The 14,712-nt window shown below is 37.4% G+C and overlaps 1 protein-coding gene across 2 annotated transcripts in view; it reads right to left on the reverse strand.

The window, feature by feature from the left end:
• Nucleotides 1-304: 304 nt before the first annotated feature.
• FSTL5 (follistatin like 5) overlaps nt 305-14,712 on the reverse strand; it is a 570,527-nt gene continuing 556,119 nt past the window's right edge. For both annotated transcript variants that reach the window (XM_006771055.2, XM_006771054.2), the window contains exon 16: nt 305-2,847. In XM_006771055.2, the coding sequence (XP_006771118.1) occupies nt 2,145-2,847 (703 nt within the window). In that variant the 3' untranslated portion in view covers nt 305-2,144. The remainder of the gene's footprint in view (nt 2,848-14,712) is intronic.

Genomic DNA, 14,712 nt, shown 5'->3' on the forward strand with positions numbered 1-14,712 from the left:
GAAAAGATTTTCTTTTGAGTTTCCTTTTGATATTCCATTCTGATACTCATTACTTTAAGACACACGAAGGGATTCTAAAGAAATAGAGACTTGAAAAATGATAAATCCCTTGCTTTAAACATTGAATACGAAGAGAAATTGCAAGTTAGAATTGTTTATAAAAAGGCAAACTAAGTTGTCTTTTCTTATTTGATCTCACTTCACATGCTTTCTACTCCATCCCATCACTTTCAAAATAATGAGCACCAGCATGTGTTTGAAGCAATGGGAGAACACACAAAACATTGGTATGCACATGAAAGCATTGACTGAACTCTCAAAGTTTAAAAGGTACGAAGTTTATTCTCCTTTTATCAAGCAATATCTATAGATGGAGCATCCACATGGTGTAAGCTACCAAAGAAGGATGGGTGAGACAGACTTACATTAAATCATTAGGAACAGACACTTAATATGGTTCAGGTTCACAAGGGAGGAAATTGCTAGAAAGGAAAGCAGATAAGTAGAAACATAAGCTGATTTTGTTGTTTATTAAATCTACCTCCCATAATGTTTCCTTAAGCTAAGAAGAAATCTACTGTATCACACAGTTCAGGATGCTATATACACGTAAGATATTACACACTATAAAATTTCAGGTTTCTAAGCAGTTTTACACAATTTAAACTTGAGTAAAATTTGTATTTAAAAAAGACCTTATTGGATTACCTTCAGTATATGGAGGTCATTTCAACAGCCCGTTAGCATTTTTAGCAGCAACAAAGCAAAAGTAAGTAAAAGGTTCTCAAAACATGTAAGCTATTACTTTAAGCCTAAATAATGATCTGCTTATTTCAATAAACCAACTCTCTAGTTTTAATCCACTTCTACTGGCCTTATTTTTACCTTTAAAAATGCATTTTTTATTTTTATTTTTTTACTTCTATGCAGTGCCTCAAATAAGATTAGTCAGGTTCTGAACTACAGCACAGAATTAGTGAGTGGGTCATTTAAGGGTGACGTAGGAGTTTAACAGAAGTCACTTAGGAAAGTTGTTAAAGAATGAAGTTTTTGATGGGTTATATGTAAAGAGTAAAGGCAATGGTGACATACATTTTTATTCACCACTGTGGAGTTATCCCCTCATTTCCAATTTTAAACTAATTTTCCTAAAACACTAATATTCATCAGTTCTCTAGCCAGCTTTTTACTCTCTGGTGTTAATTTTCCTACATATGTTTTACTCTAAGCAGACAAAAATAATGCTTCTTCTTTAAGAAATGAGAGTTCCTGCTAGAAACAAAATCTATTTTACTATTAATAAATGTTTGTAAGCAGTTGACATCCCAGACAAACTTGCACTGTGAACATAATGCACTCTAGTAATTGAAAGCAAGATGAGTAGAGAATACATTGCAAACATTTTACCATAATGATTTTTTTTCCTCCTTCCTTCCCCATTTTCCATAGCAAGCTGCAGATTATACAGTGAGTGTCAAATAGAGTTTGTCACCTGTATAGAACCTAAGGCTGACTTTTGCCTCCAAATAAAATTCCATTAAACAAATAACTGAAGGCAGGATTTAGTGCACGAGATGTTAAACATTTCTCTTTTAATGACAAGAGATTTATAGCGATGAGTGTTCTGTATGCAGCTTTTACCCTTCCTTTCCCTCTTGTGACATTCCCTCAAGGCACAAAAGATTTTAAACAGTGAATGGGACAGAGTATTTTGAATTAAGAATTTTAAGTTTCCCCAATACCTTTTATTTTTGGTATAAGCATACCAAAAAAGGACAGAAGAAAAACAGATAAACCACCCTTAACATAAAATGGGGCTGAAAGTCATCTGAAATTCCCTGCAGTTGAGTTATTTTTTTAAGTAGTTAAATTCCTATTTTGTTGGCTTAAAACCTAATTATAGATATGAGTCTTGTGATTAATATATTTTCTTATTAAATAATGTGTTAAACATTTCTAATCAACTGATACGACTAATTTTGTATTCCACCCCCCCAAAAAAAATCCATTTTATTTGGGACAATCGAGTTAACTTGAGTATGAGTAGGAGATAAACTTGAAAAAATTAAACTGTAAAATTTAAATAATGACTTAAGTGCAATGTACTGGAAAACTCTTCATTCAATAATTATCTAATAGGGCTCCTAGGCATCTCCAACCCAAATAACTGTATTTCCTTTTCCAACTTCAGTGATCTCACAGTTTAGCTTATTGAGTCGTCCATCTAGTATAAAGAGAGAGTCCTTGGAAGGTGTCATCAGGTATTGCCCAAACAAGCCACTGTCCTGGATTTGCCTGTTCTTCCGGTTCCAGGGCCATTCTTCGGCCTTGAGTGGCTCCTTAAGGCTCTTTATCATCTTGACCTTTCCAGAGGAGAGCTCCACAAAGAGGACGTCTGTCTGTGTGCCCGAGCTCCCGTAGATGTTGTACTGATGGGCTTCCGTAAAGGACGGCTGAAAGGCCAGGTCAGATATGTGCAGATTTGTGTGAATATCAAAAGCCTCCTGGATTTCGCCTCTGATGGTGATGTACTGGACCCTCACAAGGCCTTTCACGTCATTAACGCTGACAAGATAGTGTCCATCTGGAGACACGTAGGGAGTGCCCGTCACATCACTATTGAATCCAATGACTGAGTCGGTTACACTGTCCACTATGAGCTGTGGTGGAATTGCTCCGGTGCTGTCTGGCTTGCAGCCAACGAAGTAGTATCCTCCCAGGTGTGTATATGCCAGCGATTGAGGAACACACTTATAACTCTTCAAGTTAATTGTCTTGATGTATGACATGGTCTCAAGGTCAATTTTTTGTAGCGCAGCTTCATCTTTATGAAGAATAAATCCAAACCTGAAAAAAGAAAAACTGAAGTTAGTCAGGAAAATGAAGAGTGGCTACCATAAAAAGCAGCACCGTGGACAGGGGGAAGGGCCATCACAAGTCCAGGTGTTCACAGCCAGGCTGTGCAGCAGTTTGTTTCTTAATTGTCTCTGAGTTCACCTTTAAATTGTGCTTCCATCCTCCTTACTCTAGGCCATTACAGCCAAACAATTATAATTCATGCTGTAGAAACCAAAATAATTAAAAGTAGTCTATCTAGTTAATTGCAAGAAAAGAGGCTAAAAAAAGTAAACGTTATTTTGTATGTCTCTAGACCTTTGATATTGAACAAGCTTGGTTAACTGCTCTAAAAGGCTTGACTATATATCTATTTCACTCACTTCATTTACTCCTTATGCTCTCCCAGTAACTCTGACACATAACTATTTAAATAATTATCTGTATCTTTTGCATTTTAATTAACCTCAAAGGACTATGTTAATAGATGTGGATTTTTTATTTTTGATACAGAAGTATTAGACTTCTGTATATTACATTTTAGAATCACCTTGATTACCTCTATGATCTTAACACTTGTTTTATTATACACTTTAAATACTAGTTACATTTTTCACCCTTGCCATGTTTATATTGTTATTGTTTTTTCATGATATACCTGCATTGTATTGGTTGTCTTATATTGAACAATGATGAACTTTGGAGATTTGGGGCATTTTTCTATTAAATTCAATTAAAAATTAAATAATTAAAAATGTTTTTGAGGACATCTTTAATTACATTAATGCTTTTACAAGTGTTTCTTCTGAATACTGGCTGAAAATGATCAAAATCCCTATGGCAAGGGTAAACATTTTGAAACCCTTACCTATACCACTGGTGGCTTCCTATCAAAAATAAGTAAATTAAATAAGATAAAATATAGAAACTACTATGCAATATTATATACAAATTACATATTGGCCACTAGAAATGTGAAGGGCTTTTATTTTTATTAGTAATATTGAGTAAAGCACTTTTTAATCATATTCAAAATATATAAAAATATATTTAATTAAAAAAATGATACTTTATTAAGATGTCATATATGTACTGAGCATCTACTCAACACATAGCACTGGGAATATATTGAAGAACAACATAATTCCCCTGCTTATAATCAGTAGAAATTTTGAGTGATAAAAATTGAAAACTGTTAGTGACTAATGCTTAATTATATCATTACGCTATACTACTACTTAATTTAGTAACTTACTTTTTCCATATTTACTTGCAGTATTTTAAAATGCCATTTACTATTTCTGGCTTATATCTGGAACTTACTCTTTTCCTGTGTCCTTAATAACTGTGTATGTCTTCAGTGAGCATAGCTCATACCATAAGTATTAAAGATAAAATTTTGTCCTAATGACAATGGAATGAAGAAACATATTGACAATTACTTCTAAATGCTCCCATTAAAGTATTAATGCACACTGAAGGTTATAAATGCTACCTAAATATTAAAGAATTTAAGAAAAAATTCAAACTGAAAACTGAATCCCATTCTTTTTGTCAGCATCAAAAAATATAAAATCCTAAATATCATTATCTACTCTCATACTTGTATTAATAAATAATTAACTCTGACTATGGAAAATGAATGCTATCCCATCAATGAATGGACAGTCATTACAAATATGTAGGTGTGTAGATATATGATTGTGTCTATCATTTATGAAATGATGAATTATGATCAAATATATTGTCTTTTTTTTCTGTTATACATTGTAAATGTGCTCAGAGGCACAAGCAGTAATATGCACATTTAATAAAAGCAATAAGCCAATCCAGTTTTGGCATTTCAGTTCTCCTCTTAACCTTGAGTTTTCTAGTCCCTTTGGGCAATGGTTTTTGAATGCTAATGAGGAAGAATGAAGGAGACAAGCTCTAACTGCTCTTGAACTATTTTAACTCTGATACTAAAGAATGCACTCAAGTGGTGATACAATCCAGCTTCTTTTGGAGGTAATTAAAATTTTAAAAATGGTCCCGTTAAAAATGCAAAAGCTACATGTGGGGTGGTAAAATCACATCTCCTTTGGTACAGGCACTGCATGCTACTTTAGGACTGGAGATCTAGCTAATAACCTGATGCAGGAGAATGCCTTCAATTTTTCACCACTGATTTATTGGGTAGGAAGTGGTGTCTCTAATTCAAAATTTCCCTCTAGTACAGATTGATATTCAGAAATCTCCCACTGTTCATTAGTCTGTGATTAATATTTACAGGGCTCTCAACTTTCATGGCTGCTTAGTATAATAAAATTCTGCATAGTACAAAGTTTAACATAGTTTGTCTAATATTTATCAGAATGTGTATAAGAGGTTGCAGATTAAGAGATGTGAGTTAAAAGTTAGTCTTGAAATCATTTTACTAGAAAAAAAAATCTCAAGTAATGAAGTGTGACTGTCACTCGGGTGGCATTGCTTGGATTTGTTGCTAGATTTGGCGAGCAGCGTGATAGCATTTTTTCCTCCAATTATTTTCTTTTTCTGAATGCTTAGGGGAAAAAAATGTTGTGGACAATTAAACAGACATAAGCAGAGCAAGGATGATGGGCCAGGTACAGGAGGTCTTCAGTGTGAAGGCCCGAGGTACCTAGCAAGGGCCAATCAATTGTTGGGTGAGGCCTCGCCTCAGGGTGACCTTTCCTCCCCTAGCACCTAGCATATCACTGATCATTTGGTTTGGACCCCCTGACCTTTCCTCCCTAGAGAAAACATCCAGGCCTCAGTTCTATTTCAGCTCCAGGCCCAGATGGCAACAAAACCAGCCATGGCTGAGGTCAGGACCAGCTCCAATAAATAATGACTCCCTGCCCTGGGGCTAATCAATCACTCAGTGGAGACCGCAACCCTGAAAGGACACAAGAGGAAAGCTGCTGAATAATCTATTAAGATCTTCCCCTGGGACTTCCCCTAAAATCTCCACCCTAAAAACTCTTAGGATTGAAGATCCAGTGGCTCTCCCTCGAGGAGGCACAAGTGTGTTTTCACCTGACCCCTCTGCCTCCCTGCCCTAGGCACACTTCCATTAGCTTCCTTACTCCCACGCTCTAAGGGGCCTCCTTTGCCTCTATAATTTATTTCCTAAGCCATTTCTTCTAGAAATTACTACTTCTACCCCTAATTTACCAAATAAATGTTCTCTTTCAGTTGGGTTGGGTCTTGGATCTGAATTCTTTCCTGGCCAAACCAAGTGCCGAGGTTGCTGAACCCAGGTTTGGTCTGACCCCTCCCACCAGTCAGACACCTAGTGTCTCTCACACTGCCTACAACAAAAATAGTTTATTGTAAAGTTTATAAAAAGGCTCAAATTTAATTACTCTTTTCATGCTTTGAGGTGAGAACCTGAAATGATTTATACACAGAGAACTTGTTTTTGATGAAGTAAGGGCTTTCAATCTAGGTTGATTTAGTTTCATGATCCAATCTTTTTAGTTTGTTTTTAATTGTTTTTTTGTTTTGTTTGTTTTTTAGAGAGAAAGAGAGAGGAAGGGGGAGGGATAAAGAGATAGAAACATCAATGATGAGAGAGAATCTTTGATTGGGTACCTTCTCACGCTCCACACTGGGGATCCAGCCCCTAACACAGGCATGTGCCCTGACTGGGAATGGGACTGTGGCCTCCTGATTCTTAGGTCAATGCTCAACCACTGAGCCACGCCGGCCAGGCATTTTTTAAATATATGTGACCTTACATAATGTCCTTGACTTCCATGAGTTTCCATTTTCTTAACAGCAGGAGGAGGATAACAATACTAGCTTGCTTCGAGGATGAGAGTAAATGTATGTTTATTATCAGCCAAATAGAAGATCCTCAATAAATAAAACTTGTCACTGCTTTATACCGTAAGTAGTAGTGTGGTAAGCAGTTAGACAGAATGAACAGAGCAAGGGTGATGGGCCAGGTACTGAAGGTCACCAGGGTGAAAAGCCCTAGATGCCTCACAGGGGATCATTGTAGGGGAAGCACCTCACCCCCAGGCCAGTGATGGCGAACCTTTTGAGCTTGGCGTGTCAGCATTTTGAAAAACCCTAACTTAACTCTGGTGCCGTGTCACATTTTGCTATTTGCAACCATAGTAAAACAAAGACTTGTATTTTTGATATTTATTTTATATATTTAAATGCCATTTAACAAAGAAAAATCAACCAAAAAATGAGTTCGCGTGTCACCTCTGATGCGCATGTCATAGGTTCGCCATCACTGGCCTAGGCTGATCTTTCCTCCCTTAGCGTATCTCTGGTCATGTGGTTTAGACGCCCCGGACTGTTCCTCCCTAGAAATAACATCGAGGCCTCGGTTGTATTTCAGCTCCTGGCCCAGAAAAGCAGCAAAACCAGACAACTGACCCCCTCGGCTGACCTCAGAACCAGGTACATTGAATAAATGACCCCTGTCCTGGTGCTGACCAATCAATCAGTGGAGACCTAGACCCTGAAAGGGCACACCTGGAAAGCTGCTGAATATTCTACTGAGATCTTCTCCAGGGACCTCCCCTAACATCTCCCCCTTAGAACCCTTAGCATGGGGACCCCTCACACGCTCCCTCTCCTGGAAGAAGGAGCCTTTCCCTTCCCGGCTACATCACCTTTCCCTTCCTCACTTCTGAGCTTCCAGGGTCCCTCCTTTACCTCTAGAACTTGTTTCCCAAGCCCATTTCTTCTAGGAATTACTTCTTCTATGTGACTTTCCAAATAAATATTCACTTAGTACTGAGGTTACTGAACTTAGGTCTGGTCTGACCCCACCAGTCTGACACCTGATGCTGTCCCCACTGCCCACAACAGTACCATTTCCCCATTATGAATCAAATAAAATATTCCCTATGTTACAACCATGGGCATATTATTATTACAATCCATGGATGGGGAAAAAATTACCAATTTTTCTTTTTAGCTAGTATTCCCACAATGTTAAAAATAAACATACAGTGTTACTCAAATGTGGCTACCTTTTCCCATTCCTAAATGCAACATTGGTCAATAGAATTCACTTATTTTAAAATTTTGCTCTCATTTGTGCCAACAGGATCTATGCCCTGTCCACATCTTAGTCAATCACCAAATCTCCCACAGTATTAGTGTTATAGAATAGTAAGAACTAGGAAAATTCCAAAACAAGCTGAACAGAGAAATTGAGACAGATAGTTAAATAGCAGGTTGCAGCCACCTAGTAAATCCTATCTTCCCTAAACCAAGGATACTTAAGAGTAGATGGTTTACACTTCTTCTTTCCAACCAGAGGATAAATAGCTTAAATCACCCTACCCAGGGATAGAAAACAGGTATCTAATTGAGAGCCATTTGACAGCCACACCCAAGGGCAGATAAATTAAGAGAATAAATCTCATTTTGGTATATCAGCATAAAGCTGATGAATATTCTATTGATCTGGCCCTAAGACCTCCCCTACTAGTAAATGCCCAGCCTTTAAAACTACTGAAAATTAAGGTCCCTGTGTGTTCTACCTCCCCCCAGGGAGCATACCCATGCCATTCCCTTCCCCTGCTCCTTCCTCCTACGGCATATATCCCCTAACTGCTACAGGACCTCATGAGACTTGCAACCAGAAGAGCAATGGGCAGTAGTAGCTCATTCCAGGCTAACACCCTGACCCTGTGCCCAAAGCCCCTTTTTTTTCTGACTTCCCAGTGAGCCAAAGCGGCCCACTTAGGCTCTCCTGTTGCTTATTCTTTTTTTAAAAAATATATTTTCATTGATTTCAGATAGGGAGAGGGAGAGATAGAAACATCAACAATGAGAGAGAATCACGGATCAGCTTCCTCCTGCATGTCCTGTTACTTATTCTATGCTCTTCCTTATTTCACTGTCCTAAGTATATTTTTGCTGAGGTCAATAAATTCTTGCTTGCTTTTCTAAACACTTTGTCTTTTGATTGAAATCTTTCCTTCAAGAAGACAAGAACCGAGGTCTCATGTCTCGCCCATAACACTCTCACTTAGTCCCCAAATGGGTCTGGTCACACAGAGTCCCCAGTTTTCCAGTCACTGTCACCCCAAGGCATCTGCCATATTGTTCCACCCCTGTTCTGCTTTCAAATATATCACCTGATATGCTAATGAAGGAATCTCATAATTGCATTTAATGACCTTTATGATACCCCGAAAGTTGGAGTGAAAGAACCCTGTAAGATTTGCAGAATAACATCTATTTTATCTCCTGAGTCTGAATGTAATACTGCCTGCCCCCAGGGTCCCCATAGATTCTTACCGGCGAGTTTTCATTACCACTGACTTTTAATATTTAACCACTGAGGGTCAATCCCCATACTAGAAGCTGGGGCAGGTGCCATGTGCCACTTCTCCATGCCTACATTATTTCTTAGTTCAAATCCTATCATCTGCACTGCCCCAGATTTTAAAACAAGTCTTTCCACGTATATTAATGGATGCAAATGGGAAGTAGTGAGTGGAGATTGGGTGTATTTGAGCAGAGGATTAGCCGACACGCTATCCTGTTATAAAAACAACATTGCTGCAATCTACATCTAAAAAACATTTCCCCAAGCATTTCTTATGTCTCACTTGTAGAAACCATATTCTTTGAAATAAAATTCCAGAAAAAAAGAATATGAACAACCTAAGGAATTAATTGTATTGAAATATCACTTGTGAAAATCTATATTCAAATCTAGGGTCAAGTAGTTAGTGTTTCATACATAACAGTGGGAAGGATCATTAATATCTTGTTTTACTAATTGCATTATAAGTATCTTGTTTTTCCAATTGGAAGATAAATGCTAATTGGGTAACAAATTAAAATTATAACCCCCCCACACATTAGTACTATATAAACCCACACATACAATGGGCTCTTGAAATGGCATCTCCCACTGTGTTATAGTTGACAGAGTTTTCATAGACACAAACCATAAATCTGACACAAGCCATCATTCACTAGTTTATGAATCCCTTTATATTTAGTTGTTTTCTATTATCCTGGACTGACCCTTGTAAGATTGAATGCTGTTCCTACTCAAGTACCAGAGGATTTAGTTTTATCTGAACTTCACATAAATAGCTCAGTAAAACATACCTGTTCATAAAGAGTGGTCACATCCATACACAGGAGAGAGGAAGGCCAGAGAAACAAAATTGACACATTTAGTAAAGATTTAAACTTAGAGCAAGGACACTTTCTGAATAGTCCTAATGCTTAGATGTGTTTGAGAAATGATAGTACTTGGATGTTTTCTCTTTTCAAACATAGGTTGAAAAAGCTACGATGAATCAGAGGACACCCTCTTACCTGACTTTTATATTCTAGAAATTCTATATTAAAGATTTTAGCTACATTACTTCTTCCTTACTTTCATTTTTAGATTTATTTTTTCTAAAAAAATAAAAAAGAAGGAGAATGTGTTTGTGAACACTAAATTCCCTAAGTTCTCCCATTTTGGTATCCTATCCATTTGATATGTGGGGACTTTGTTTCTTCTAGAAAAAATTGAGGCATGAAGGTGTAGTTTAATTATAGTATATTCAGAATGTCTAATTGCTTTACAGAATTAATATAGTGTCCAAAGGTCTGTCCTTTCTAGTGATTAACTGCACATACAGAAAAGCAGATTAAGAATTCTTTACACATCATATACATAGAGCCTGACTGACAATGGTTCCACGTAAGATATTTTCCACTTTACAATGGTACAAAGCCACATGCACTCGGTAGAAACCATACTTTGATTTTGAATTTGGATCTTTTCCGGGCTAACAACATGTGGTATGATACTCCCCGTGTGCTGGGCAGCTACAGTGAAACACAGATTCCAATCGGCTGCGCAGTTACAAGGGTAAACAACCAGTGCTCTACCGTGCGGTGTTAAATGCATTTTTGACTGATGACATTTTGAACTTTTGATGGATTTACCCGGGTATAATCCCATTGTAAGTCGAGGAGCATCTGTTTACAACCAACCGCATTTCAAATACCAAAGTTCTTTATCTCTTTTCAAAGAGTGTAAGAGCTTAGGGAAAAGGCTGACAACTATGCCTTAAAATGCCATTTAAAAAAACTGGTTGCTCTTTTTAACTTAGTTTTCAGATTCATGAAAATCTGAAAATATCAGCCTCCCTGATCTCACCCGTTTTTCTGATTAGGCTGTGTTTTATCAAGAAGTAGATAAGTGAATCAGAGGTCATGTGCCAGAAATGGAGTTAGTCAGTAGAAGAATGGAAAATAATTTGAGTACTGAGGTAGATAGAGGAAATGAAGGTAAAACAAAGGCAAGGACAAATTTGAATCTAATAATTGCTCAGAAATATTATCTAAGTGTCCATTGTATACCTGCAAAACAGAAATCATGGATGAAGAAAAAATTTCTATAAGGAACCAGGTTTGGCATGAATTGGATTCTATGTGACAAAATTCAGTAATTATTCACAACCTATATGTTCAGTGTACTTTGTAAAACCTTATAAAGGAAGTGGAAAAGGAATAAACAATCCCTACTCTTAAGGTAATTATAATCAAGTAGTGGGTACCTATAATTGGATGCCCTGACTTTTAAAGAATGTTTAGAGAACATCTTCAAAGATTAGAGAAGTGATGGTTATAGCTACATCCCTATTTTAGCTCCTAGTTCACATTTAGTTATGCTAAGCTTTCACTTGAAGACAGAGCTTATATTAGTCTGGATCCAGAAAGAAAATAAATTCCAATTAGAATAAGTCAAAGAGGATACAATAAAAAGACTGTTTACAGAGAAATAGGAATTGTCCGCAAGGGATAGTGCTGTAATATGAGGAAAGTAATAAGGCGGCTGTTGTCCCTGCTGTGCCCTGAGAGGAAGGAGCTACTCCGGGAGGTGTCTCTTGGGAGGAGCTATGCCGTTTGATCTCAAGAAACAGCTGGTCTCCCACAAATCAGCAGGCAAGTTGGGGGATGGGGTTTATAGACTCCAGTCCCATTTTCCTTCTTCATACAAATCCCTAGTCAGGCTTCTCATTGCCAGACCAACCAGAAGCCATATTGCTCAGCTCTCTGGGACAGCAAGCATGGTAGAGAAGGGTGTAGTGTGAATCTGGGGATAAAATTCAAAACATCAAGAACAGATTTCCCTGGCCAAAAAGTCTGAATATCTCAAGTCTACTGAATATACAAAGATATGTGGAGTGAGGGTTATAAAATACACATTTAGTTTCTAATTGGGAACATTTGACACTTCATAAAGAAAAATTGTGTACTTGCATGCTGGAAAAAGGAAAATTCTTGATTATTTATTTATTTATTTACTATAGACCCGATGCACAAATTTGTGCACCATTGGGGTCCCCAGACTAGCCTGCAGGATTGGGCTGAAACTGGTTCTCTGGCATCCCCTGAGGGGTCCCAGAGTGCAAGAGGGTGCAAGCCAGGCCGATGGACCCCACTGGTGCATGATCAGAGCCAGGGAGGGATGCAGGAGGTTCACCAGCCGGGAGGGACTGCAGAAGGGCTCCAGGGCTTGTCAGGCCCATCCTGTTTTATCCGATCGGTCAGACCCCAGCAGCAAGCTAACCTGCTGGTCAGAGTCTCTGCCCCCTGGTGGCCAGTGCACATCATAGGAAGCAGTTGAGCGGCCTTAGCATGTCATTAGCATATTACTCTTTGATTGGTTGAACGGACAACTAGACAACCAGACACTTAGCATATTAGGCTTTTATTATATAGGATTTTTACCTGAGATAAATTTTTCTTTAAATAGCATTTTCTTACTTCTGGTAAAATATTTTAAATAACTGCTATGTAGTGAAAATTTATGCCCTCCCTCCTCCTCACGCCAAATGTATATATTGAAGTCCTAAAGCGCAATGTGATGGTATTTGAGGTGGGTCCTTTGGGAGGAAATTAGACCATAAGGGTAAAGCCCTCATGAACGAGATTGGTGCCTTTATAAAAAGAGAAGTGAGAGAGATTATCACGCTCCCTCTGCAATGTCAGCAGACAACAAGAAAATGGCAGTGTGCAGGCAAGGATGAGGGTCCTCATCGTACCCCACGTGCTGGCCCACTGATCTCTGACATCTAGCCTCCTCTTAAAATAAATTTCTGTTGTTTTAGGCACACAGTCTAAGGTATTTTGTTAAAGCAAGCTGAACTGATTAAGACAGAAACTGGTACCAGAAGTGGGGTGCTGCTGTAAGAACCATCTCCAAGTGCGGAAGCAGTTTAGAGCTGGGTAAGAGGTAGAGGCTGAAAGGGTTTGGAGGTGCATGCTAGAAAAAGCCAATTTTTCCATGCAGGCGCCACGCAAGGCAATCCTGGTGAGGGCTCGGAAATGAAAGAGGAGAGCTGGGAAGAAAGCCTCCATCTTCTCAGAGAACACACAAGTAATCCTGGCCATATTGAAATAAGGATGGTAACGTCCGATGTGACGAGATCTCAGATAATTATGAGGAATCTGTTATTGTAAACTAGAGGAAAGGCCATTCCTTGCTATAAAGTGGCAGAGAACTTGGTTGAATTGTATGCGTGTTCTAGTGTTTTATGGAAAATAGGACTTGGGAAGGATGAAACTGGATATTCAGCTGAGGAGATTTGCAAGCAAAGAGTTGAGGGAGTGGTTTGGTTCCTCCTGGCTGCTTATCATGTAATGCAAGAAAAAAAGAAATGAATCGAAGAAGAAACTGTTAAGCAAAAAAGACACAGAATAGAAAGATTTGAAAAAATGTCTAAGGTTGCTATACAAAACTTTCCTACAAGGTGGACTGCAGCATTCTAAATGCCAAAGCTACTCTCTGCTTGTCTCACGTTTGCTTACATCTCATTGACATAAAGGACTCAGCAGGCCAAGCCTAAGGTGAACCTAGAAGGAGACTACACAGAGGCATTGATGCTGGGAGATACTACAGTATTGGTAGAACAGAATAAAGATTTCAATAGCAGACTCATATCATACATGACAATAAAAAATGTAAAATTAAAAAAGTATTCTACATCAGTAGAAAAAGTATAGACTACATAATATATTGTATTGAGGTAATCAGCTATCTAATAAGAAAAAATATTTGTATAACTCATTTGTTACACAAAATAATATCAAGATAGATTAAAGTATTCAAATTATAATAATATTAAAAGTCAGCATGAAATAAATGTATGATAACAGTATTATAACATTAGTATTTAAATAGAGGGAAAGGTGAGACCTTTTAAGCAAGATACCGTGTTGTATAAGTTATAAGGTAAAACTTGATTAAAGGTGAGTACACTTTAAAAATAAACAGATTAATGCAATCTACAGAATGAGCAGAAATAGAATACAAAGAGATCAATAGTCTTACTGTAAAATAAATTACTAAAATAAGAAAAACAAAGAAACTGAAAAGAAAAATTAGCAAGCAAACCCCTGGATTCCTTACATGGAGGGAGCATTAATGGCCTATGAACATCGAAAGATTCAAAACTTCACAAATGAGTAGATGAAAATAAATTAAAGCTTAAAAATGAGTTATTTATTTTTACCAATCTATTGGTAACAATAATAAAGTGTGTTTAGATTAAATACTGGTAAGGATGTGATTAAATATGTTCTCTTACATACTACTGATGAAAGCATAATTGTTTTAGGCTTTTTGTTAGAATAATTTGTTATTATCTCTGAAATCAAAATATGATTCTGATTTAATGAAGCAATTATATCTTGCAGTATCTTCCCTTAATCAATGCTCATAAAATAAATACAAAGTAGCATGCACAAGGATATTCATTCAGCACTGACTATGAAACATCCACCAAGTGAAATTTCATGCAGTTATAAAAATGACAATGTGTCAGTAATGATACAGAGATAGCTCCCAAACTGTTCATTTTAATTTAATTTTTTAAT

This window comes from Myotis davidii, unplaced genomic scaffold, assembly GCF_000327345.1.
Source record: "Myotis davidii unplaced genomic scaffold, ASM32734v1 scaffold225, whole genome shotgun sequence".
Taxonomy (NCBI): Eukaryota; Metazoa; Chordata; class Mammalia; order Chiroptera; family Vespertilionidae; genus Myotis; species Myotis davidii.